Source organism: Aphelocoma coerulescens, chromosome 24 (genome assembly GCF_041296385.1).
Source record: "Aphelocoma coerulescens isolate FSJ_1873_10779 chromosome 24, UR_Acoe_1.0, whole genome shotgun sequence".
Taxonomy (NCBI): domain Eukaryota; kingdom Metazoa; phylum Chordata; class Aves; order Passeriformes; family Corvidae; genus Aphelocoma; species Aphelocoma coerulescens.
This window is the reverse complement of record NC_091037.1, coordinates 5,420,064-5,429,802: the sequence shown is the minus strand read 5'-3', so window position 1 is coordinate 5,429,802 and position 9,739 is coordinate 5,420,064. Positions and strand designations below refer to the sequence as shown.

Genomic DNA, 9,739 nt, shown 5'->3' with positions numbered 1-9,739 from the left:
CGCCCCGCGGGCGGGCCCGACGCGCGGGGGCGTGGCCCGTGCACGCGCCGCCGGGAGGGGGGGGGGGGCGGTTGCCAAGCGACGGCGTCCGCACCGCGGCCTGAAGCGCCGGCGCGGCCCGGTCCGGGACTGACGGGAGAGGCCGAGGGGCAAAACCGGGAGCGCGGGGCCGAGGGTTGCGGGGCTGCGGGGGGGGGCGGGGGGGGAGAACCGGGGGACACGGGGGGGAGGGGACCGGGGGACACGGGGGGGAGGGGACCGGGGCCCCCTCGCGCCCGCTCTCCCCGCCCAGGCCGAGGCCGCGCGCGCGCAGCGAGGGGCGGCGGCGCGCGTGCGCGGAGGGGCAAGGAGCGTGTCGCCCCCTAGCGGCGGCTCCTGGCTCCCGCAGACGTGGGTCCGCGGGTTCGAGTCCCGGCGGTGCCCGGTGGCACCGGGGGCTGTGGGTAATCCCGGGCTGTGCCGCTGCAGGCGGTCCGGGAGAGGTGGCCATGTCCATTGCCTCTGCCAGCATCAACATGAGGGTGCCCGCCGGCTTCCGGAACCTGCTGGAAGGGCTGGCACGGGAAGTGCTGCGGGAGCAGCCCACCGACGTGGTGGCCTTTGCAGCTCAGTACTTCCAAAAGCTGCTGGAGCAGAGAGAGGGTGAGTGGCCTTGCCCAGCACCCACCCCCGCCTTGCCATCTCCTGCCCCGCGCTGCATTGCCTGCCCAGCCTGCTCCGTGTGCCCGTCACCAGGGCGTCAGGCCTGCCCCACATCTCCATTGCCCCATGTGACCCCCATCTACAGCATCAGGTCTCTCCCGTCTGCCCATCACCCAGGACATCAAACCTGCCCCCTGTGCCCATTGCCCATGGTGTTGTGCCTGTCCCACATGTCCATCACCTATGGCCATCAAGCCTTCCATTTTTGCCCATCACCCAGGATGTTGTGCCTGTCCCACGTGCCCATAACTCGTGGCACCAGGTGCCCATTGCACGTGGCATCAAGCCTCCTCCTTCCCCAGCTGGTGCCATTGACCCGGTGGCGTGGGGAGCCATGCTGGAGGACGACCGTCTCACCTGGCCCCCTTCCCAGGTACGCTGCCCTCCGCTCCAGGCCCCTCCAGAGAATCTGAGGTGCCAGGAGCTGCACTAGGTCCCTGCTTCCACCCTGTCCCTGCCACCCTTGTGCCACATTGTCTAAATTTTTGTCTTTCCTCCAGGACCTGAAGGAGGCCAAGGACACGGAGGGGGAGCACGCAGCACCAGGGGAAGCAGGCAGCACGCACAGCTCCGGATCGCCGTGATTCTGTCCCAAAATGCATGGAGAGGAGCCGAAGGGGAGCCCGTCCCCATAACCCTCATGAACTGGGACACCTCTCCGGAGACGCAACCGCAGCACTCGCCCCAAATCCCCCATTTCCCACCATCCAACCCCAAACCCAAAAAAACCCCCTTGGTCCTCCCCTGGCTCCTGCCCTTTTCCCGTGGGTGGATGCTGCACTTCCATCCCACCCCAGTGGTGCTGTTTTAATGAGGAATTTTATTAACGAGGTCCCCGCCGTTATTAGCGCCAATCACCTGAGATTTCTCCCCGAAAAATCCTGGGTTTGGGGCTGAGCTGAGCACGGGATGATATTTTTAGCCTCTATATTTAGGCCCCTGCATCCCTGGAGGTTGGAAGAAACTTCATAACATCCCGGCGTGAAGGAATGATGTGACATTGCTCCTCTCCTACCCCGCTCCATAAGCTGAGACACCTCCATGGAATTTTGGGGTGCACGAAAGGGCCCCCCCCAATCCTATTCCTACCTGTGAAATTCGTATTTTCCCACCCAGCGTGGTTTCAAAATCCCCCCCAAAAAGTGACGGGGTTTGCGTCGAAGCCGGCTGCTCTGTTTTTGGAGGGGACTGAACCCCCCCCCCTCCATGCTCACCCCGTTTTTCCCCCCTCTTTCCTGTTTTCCCTCGCCATATGTGGTGCTCGCCCACGGCACGGGGCATGACAGCGGCTCCCCCGGGAAAAACAGGAAGGAGGGATGGGGAAAAAAAAGCTGGCGGGGACCCCGTGCCGGGGCTGATGCCAGCCAGCTACGCCTTGACCCCCCCCCCCTCCAGCACCGCCTCACCGGCTGCCGGCTCCTGCTTCAGCAGCCGGCAACACTGCCCGCCCAGGGCATCATTCCAGCATCCAATTCCCTTTGCTTTTAAGGATTTTTTCCTTTTTCTTAAAGGATTTTTTAACACCTCTATGCCACCATCTCCAACCACGACGGCGGGATGTTCTCAGCGGGTCTCGCCAGCTGCACTTCCCGTTCTCCCCTTCCAAAATCTGAGTTATTTCCTTGGAATTCAAATTTTGGAGGTGCTGGAGCACCTGAAAAAGCAACGTCCAGATGAAGGGGTCCAGGGAGGAAAAATGCAGAGGCTGGAACAGGCTCAAAACCCGCCATTAATGATTAGAAATGTTCTGGCATTTCGCGTCCCTCCTCCGCAGCCGCAGCCTGCGGGAGACGGCGGCGCTCGGCGGCTCTGCCAGGACCGGGGTGCCACGGATGGAGCAGATTTTGGGGACTAATTGAGGGACTAATCCTGATTTTGGGGCTAACTTCCCAGATCCCTGATAGATGAATCACCCCAAAAACCCTTCCCACTTAACTCGCCCAAAACACCCGGTCTTCTCTCATTGGAGCAAGGCAGTGGTGGATCTGGAGGGTCTAAAAACCAGGGAAAAGGATCTCTTCCCATGAAAAAATCCCAGCAGAGCTGCCAAGGCTTCTCCTGGAAGCTGGAGCGGGGTTTTCTGGAGCAGAGCTATTCCCATCCCCCCCACCCTGCCGTGCTGGTGGGAAGAAGTGACGGTGGAAAAGTGGCTCCAGTCGGGAGAGCGGGGTGCCAGTGGCTGCCAGGGGAGTTTGAGGGATGCTTGAGAGCATTTCCCAAGAGGGAATTCGGGTGCCTGGCTGCTGCTGGGGCAGGGGTGACCCCCATCAACCTCCAAGTGTGGGTGAAGTTGAGGGAGATGACAGTGGTAGGATGTGCCTGGGATGGGGAGTGGGATGTGTGGGTGTCCTGGGGTGTCAGGGGGCAAGAGGTGCCACCACCTGCACCCAGCTGGAATGGCCTTGGAGAAAGAGATGGAGCTGGGATAGGAATGGGAACAGCAAGGATGGGGATTCAGAAGGGGACAGGGCCAAGGATAGGGACAGGGATGAGGGTGATGATGGGGGTGGGGACAGGGAGAGAGATGGTGAGGCTGAAGCTGGGAATGGGGGTGGGGATTGGCCTTGTGAGGAGGATGGGGACAAGAAATGGGTTGGGGATCATGAGTAGGGTGGTGATAGAGATGGGGACAGGGACAATGGTGAGATGGAGAATGTGCTGGAGGTGATGAGGATGAGGTCAGGTATGGGGACAACAGTGGGGACAGTGCCTGTTCCAGTGCCAGAAACAGTGATGCCAGTGGGACAGGGATGCTAACAGGCATGATGATGATGATGATGATGATGATGATGATGATGATGATGATGATGATGGTGGTGGTGGTGGTGCAAAGAGGAAGGTCAGTGCCACCAGGCCCCCAAGAAGGAGAACCCCTGTGAACAAACTTGGCCAGGGAGAACCGGTGGGGCCTGACTGTGCAGGTGGGTCGGGGGGTGCTGGTGCCTGCCTTGGGGGGGGCCACGCCGTGTTTTGGGGGCTGGCTGGAGCAGCATCGGCGCAGAGCCCACGGGCGACTTATGCAGTTGCTTAGCAACCCCCAAACCCGGATTAGAGGCGAGCGAGGCAGGCGATGGGGGGGCTGTGGGCTGCAGCCCCCTGCATTGCCCTGGGGGTCCCTCCTCTTTCCTGGGGGACCCCGGCTCACCCTGCCAGTCCCAGCACCTCGGCGTGGTCCAGGGGCAGGAGCAGGGTCTGCAGGGAGCACCAAGGGCTGTGGAAGTGGCTGGGACTGCAGGTCTGCTTGGAGAACACCCCAAATATGGGGGTTCAGATGCTCCTGTGAGTGGGGAAGGGACCCCCAGACCCCAGAAGTGGAGCCCACTCCTCTGCTTGGAGCCTGCAGTTGGCCACATCACCCCCAGGGTTCTGCGGGTGCTCGGTGGGATGCAGTGTCCCACCATGCCCACCCTTCCTCACCATCTTCATCCTCATCATCCTCACCCTCCTTCAGGACCAAGTCCTAAGTGGGTCAAAAAGGTTTTTTCCCCCCCGTGCAAACCAAGCCAGGGGGTAAAACCTGCCTCCAGCATCGCTGTGGGTAGTGTACCCCCCCAAAACGAACCCAGTACCCCCATTTGTTATAGCTTTGCCCCCCAAAAAACCCTCCACGCCCAGGGCAAGCCTCATCACATCTTGGCTCCCATCCTCTGCATGTGATGTTGTGTTCCACGAAACTCTGAGGCGAGCTGCCGGCTCCTTTAAGTGTTAGGAGGGAGTTGGAGGCTGCGAAATAAAATTGGAGGAGGGAAAATAAAAAAAAAAAAATTAAAAAAAAAAAAAAAAAGAGAAAAAAAAAAAAAGAAGAGGAGAAAGGGAGGAAAAAAAAAAATAAGGCACCCCTCCTTCCCCCCCAAAAGCCTGGCAGGGGTGTCGGGCTGATAGGCTCGCCCGGAGGAAAGCGCATTACGTAGGCAAGCGGCTCCGCTCAACTTGCCACCTGCGCCGGGAGAGCTGCCGGGGAAGCGAGATCCTGCCGGAGCCCCTCGCCCGCCGCTGGCCGCCCACCCGCCCTCCGCCATGGACTGCTGCAATGTAGGTGCCCCTTCCCCGAGCCCCCAGCACCCGCTCCTGCCTTTCCTCCCTTATTGCTGCTCCGCTCTGGGGGCGGCCGGGGGGTTTTTTGGGGTGGTGGAGGCGGGGGGTGCGATGGGTGCTGCACCCAAGAGCTCAACCAACTCCGCGACCCCCTCCCCCCCAGACCCTTCTTCCCCCCAGCCCCCCACCAAATCCCCACTCCTGCTTCGCACCAGTTCGGAATCCATCCCGCCGGGGCCACAGCACGGCCAGCATCCTGCACCCCACAGCCCACGGAGGAAAACCCCCCTGGCCTCGAATCCAGCTTTTATGGAGCTTTTGCTTCCCCCAGCCCCACAATTGCTCTACAGGTGGGATCGGGGGTTGCTTATGGATAAAGGGCTTAATTGGGGTTGCACCTCTCTCTCCTCCCTCCTGGCCACCAGCTGGCTTGGGCAGAAAACCACATCCTTTTCCCCTTTGCCCCTGATCCCCTGACTTTTCCTGCCCCTTTCCCCCTTTTTCCCCCCTTTCCCCTTTTTTTTAATCCCTTTTCTCCACTTTTTTCCCCCTTTTCCCCCTCCTGCTAAGACAGCAGCACAGGGAAAAGCCCCCATCTCTCCTCCTGGGCACCTCCAAAGAGGCAAAGCCCACCCTGGATATAGGATTTATCTTGCCTGGATATAGGATTTCTCCCCTATGTATAGGACTTCTTCCCTCACATGCAGGATTTCTCCTTCTGAATATAGGATTTCTCCCCTAGATACAAGTTTTCATCTCCTGCATAGAGGTTTTCACCCCATGGATATGGTGTTTCTCCGCTGGATATAGGATTTCTCCCATCAATATAGGATATGGCCCCCTGCATATGGGTTTTCTCCCCTGAATATAGGATGTCTCCCCTGGATGTAGGATTTTTTTCTCCTGAATATATGTTTTTTTCCCACATATATACAGGATCTCTCTACTTGGATATGGGTTTCTTCCACCTGTATGCAGAATTTCTTCCCTGAATATAGGATTTCTCCCCTGGATATAGGAAATGCCCCTGCATATATAGATTTCCTGCACCTCTATATGGTATTTCTCCCCTGGATATAGGATTTCCTCTCCCTTAATATAGGATTTCTCTCTTGGATATAGGATTTCTTGCCTGGATATAGGATATGCCCCTTCATGTATAGGTTTTCTCTCTTGACTATAGGATTCCCTCCTCCAGATATAGTATTTCTCCCCTGGATATAGGTTTCTCCCACCTGTATATAGGATTTCTCCCACCTGTATATAGGATTTCTCCCCTGGTTATAGGTTGTTCTGCCCCCACCTCCGCATATATAGGATTTCTCTCCTGAATATAGGCTTTCTTTCCTAGATATAGGATTTCCTTCCCCTGGCTATAGGATTTCTCCCCTGGCTATAGGATTTCCAGCCCTGGCTATAACATTTCCACCCTGGACATATCATTTCCACCTTGGACATATCATTTCCACCTTGGACCCATCCTCACCTTTCACAATGGTAAAACTAGCCGAGCAACTTCGTGGAGCCATGGCATGCTCCAACAGGATGAGCTTCCTCCCCCCCTCCAAATCTGCAAATAAGCCCCCCAAAACTCCTTTAAGTCCTTTCAAGTGCTCGTGGGGCAACAAAAAGGCTTCACCTTCACAGCTGCAGGCACTGGATCATCCAATGCCAGCTCATTTCCACCTCATTTCATTTTCCCATATTTTTTTCCCTGTTGAACTTGGTGCCGAGTCCAACAGCTCTGGTGGGATGGGGCAGGAGGGGAATGGGCTGCAGTGATTTGTCCTTGCTGGGGCTTTTCCTCCCTTCTGGCATCACTCCTTCCCCAAATCTCCTGGTGTTTTCAACCAAAGCTCTGAGGAGGGATGCAGGAGGATGCAACAGGCTGCAAAGGAAAGGGAAACTGAGGCATGACCAGCTCATTTTGTGCAGCATGGCCCCCAGCTCCGTGCCAAAAATACCCCCCAGAACCCATCCTCTGCTCCCATGGATCCCATGAATTCTCCTCTCCCTGCATCATAACCCTGGCTGGAGTCTGGCTTCCTGCAGCCGTGTAGTCCAGGGTGGGATTTAGGGATGAGCAGGAGGTGAAGCATCTTCCCCCACCTGCAGCTTTGGTTGCACTTTCCCCAAGACACCTGCAAGGGACCCTGATTTTTAGCAAAACCCCTCATTTTTAGCAAAGGACCCTAATTTTTGACTAGTAAACCTAATTTTTAGCACCCCTCCCCCTAATTTTTAGAACAGGGGCTCATTTAGGACCTTCTTGAATGGATTCATTTGGGGAGGGGGCTGCGCTCTTTGAGGTCCCACCAGCTGTAACCCTGCCGTTGCCACCGCCAGGAGGGAGCCTGCACAAAGCTGGACGAGGACATCCTGGACATCCCTTTGGACGACCCTGATGCCAACGCGGCAGCTGCCAAGATCCAGGCTAGTTTCCGTGGCCATATGACCCGCAAGAAGATCAAAGGGGGTGAGATTGATCGGAAAACCAAGGACGCCGAGTGCGCCAACAGCACCCGCGGCGGCGACCTCCGCAACGGCGACTAGGTACATCCCAAATCCCGCTTCTTCCCCCCAAAACTGGGTCATTTCTACAAGGATGCTGCTCTGAGCGTCCTTTGCTGTGTTGATTTGGGATGGAGCATCCTTCCCCAAGCTGATTTGGGATGGAGCATCCTTCCCTGCAGAGATTTGGGATGGAGCATTCTTCCCCGCGCAGATTTGGGATGGAGCATCCTTCCCCGCACCGATTCGGGATGGAGAAGGGGTTTTTCCTCCCAGGAGATGGAAGCACACAGGCAGGCAGCCCCTGCCTTGCCCTAATTTTGGGTGCGCGCCGTAGTAGTTGGGAAGGATGGGAAGTAGGATGGGAAGGCGCAGCCCTAGATTTGGATTGAATCTCTCCCTTAGCAACACCACCCCGAGCGCCTCGCCTCAGCACATGCTATTTTTAAAAGCCTGTGTCACAGTCTCCTGGCAGGAAAAGGTAAATTTAAAAAGCGCCCACGGTGCCGAGGCCGCGTGGCATTGGAGCCCCGGGCGGTGGCTGCGCCGTGCCCGGGCCGTGCCCCGTGCCCCGTGCCGGTGCCGTGAGCGCGGCGTGGCCCCGGATACCGGCAAGGCTGGTTTGGGGTTAGCGGCGGGGAGGGCGTGCTGCCGGCTCGGCCACGTGAGTGTGGCGGGGCTGGTGGAGGTGCAGCCGGGATGAGACCGGGATGCAGCTGGGATGAGACTGGGATGCAGTGAGGATGGAGCGGGAATGCAGTGGGGGTTTAGTGAAGATGCAGTGGGGATGAACTGAAGAGGCAGTGGGAATGCGGTGGGGAGGAAGAGAAGGATGCGGTGAGGATGTGGTGGGGATTCAGCAAGGCTGCGACGGGAATGAACTGAGGATGTAGCGGGGATGGAACTGGAACTCAGCTGGGACACAGTGGGGATGAACTGAGGGTACAGTGGGAACAGAACTGAGATGTGGTGGGGAAGCACAGGGGATGCAGTGAGAATGCACTGAAGATTCAGTGAAAATGCAGTGAGCATGCCCTGACGATGGAGAAGGAATTCAGTGGGGCTGGGATGAGAAGGAACTGAGGATGCAGTGGGGATTTAGTGACGATCCAGTGGGGACAATGTGGGAACACAGTGAGGATGCAGTGGGGCTGCAAAGGGGATGCAGTGACGATGTGGTGGGGATGAACTGGGGATGCAGTGGGGAAGCAACAGAGATTCGGTGAGGATGTGAGGGGAGCAAACTGAAGATGCAGTGAGGAAGCAGCGGGGATTCAATGGGGCTGCAGTGAGGATGGAGCGAGGAGGCACTGGGGCTGCAGTGAGGATGTCACAGGGCTGCAGTGGGGAGGCAGCTGCCAAATGCCGGTGCTGTGCAGCTTCTTAGGGCCCAGAGATTCCTTCCGGATGCCTTGTTAGGGGGGCTGAGCAGGTTGGCAGCAGCGGAGCCAGGTTCCCCTCCTTCTGCCATGGTGCTCTGCCTAGGGGGGCGCAGGCACGGTACCCCCCGGGTTCCTGGGCTGGGTGAGGGCAGAGTGTGGGCAGCAGTGGAGGCAGGACAAGGGTGCAGGCAGGGTGTGGGCGGGCTGCAAGTAGGGCACGGGCAGGGTGTGGGCAGGGGGAGGGCACGGAGAGGGTGCAGGCTGCAGGAGCAGCGTGAGAGCAGGGTGTAGGCAGGGCGCAGAGAGTGGGCAGGGTGCAGGGTACAGGAAGGGTGAAGGGTGAAGGGTACAGGCAGGGCACAGGGTGCAGAGAGGAATAAAGGTGCAGGCGGGGCACAGGGTACAGGGGGGGCCAGGCCCGGGCTGACCACTCGCTCTCTCCTTGCTTGCAGGGGCCGCCAGCTGCTCACCGGAAACCCCTCGCCACCGACCCCCTCCCCGTCGCCGCCCGCCGAGGCCCAGGAGCCCCCGCTTCACCCCCTGCCCCCCGCATGCGTCCCCCGGGGCCCCCCCACAGCCAGGCCCTGCCCCCGTCCCTGGCTGCCCCCCTCCACCCCAGAGACCCCCCGCCCCAATAAACGCCCCTGCCAGAGCCCCGGCCTGTCCTTGGTGCCTTTTGATGTCACCAGCAGAGCGGTGAGGTCACAGCGGGGCAGCGGTGGGAGGGGTGTGGGGCAGGGATGTCCCACCTGTACGTGTGACAGCATCGCACAGGCACGTGTGACATCACTGCCAAGCGTGTGACAGCTGGCGTGACATCACGCTGGTGCACAGGGTGTGGCGTGGCATCACTCGTGGGTGGGAGATGACTTACGGGGTGCTCCTGCCAGGAGACGGGCGGTGATGTCCCTGCCGGACATGTGGCGGCTGCTGTGACACCACACAGGTGTGAGTGATGGCTGGAGTGACATCACACCGCTGCGTGTGACATCACTGCTAGGCATGATTGTGGGTGTGACATCATACAGGCACGTGTCATGGTAACGGTGACATCATGCAGGCACACATGGCATCCCTGACGGACACGGGACCTGCCTGTATGGCATCAC

General features: G+C 58.8%; 1 protein-coding gene across 1 annotated transcript; it reads left to right on the top strand.

Moving 5' to 3' along the window:
- The first annotated feature begins 89 nt into the window (after positions 1-89).
- Positions 90-9,161, top strand: LOC138098211 (uncharacterized). Its single transcript, XM_068994566.1, has 7 exons — positions 90-121; positions 469-642; positions 1,203-1,510; positions 3,443-3,541; positions 4,585-4,734; positions 7,084-7,290; positions 9,083-9,161. The coding sequence occupies exons 2-6, from the start codon at positions 489-491 to the stop codon at positions 7,288-7,290; spliced, it is 918 nt and encodes a 305-aa protein (XP_068850667.1). The 5' UTR covers positions 90-121; positions 469-488; the 3' UTR covers positions 9,083-9,161.
- The last annotated feature ends 578 nt before the right edge of the window (positions 9,162-9,739 follow it).

Bases quoted from the DNA above. Each gene is read 5' to 3' on its own strand.
- LOC138098211 (XM_068994566.1), top strand. From the start codon at position 489: ATGTCCATTGCCTCTGCCAGCATCAACATGAGGGTGCCCGCCGGCTTC. The intron at 1,511-3,442 runs TAATGAGGAATT...CAGTGATGCCAG, and splicing joins CCACCCCAGTGGTGCTGTTT to TGGGACAGGGATGCTAACAG. The intron at 3,542-4,584 runs GTCAGTGCCACC...TCGGGCTGATAG, and splicing joins GTGGTGGTGCAAAGAGGAAG to GCTCGCCCGGAGGAAAGCGC.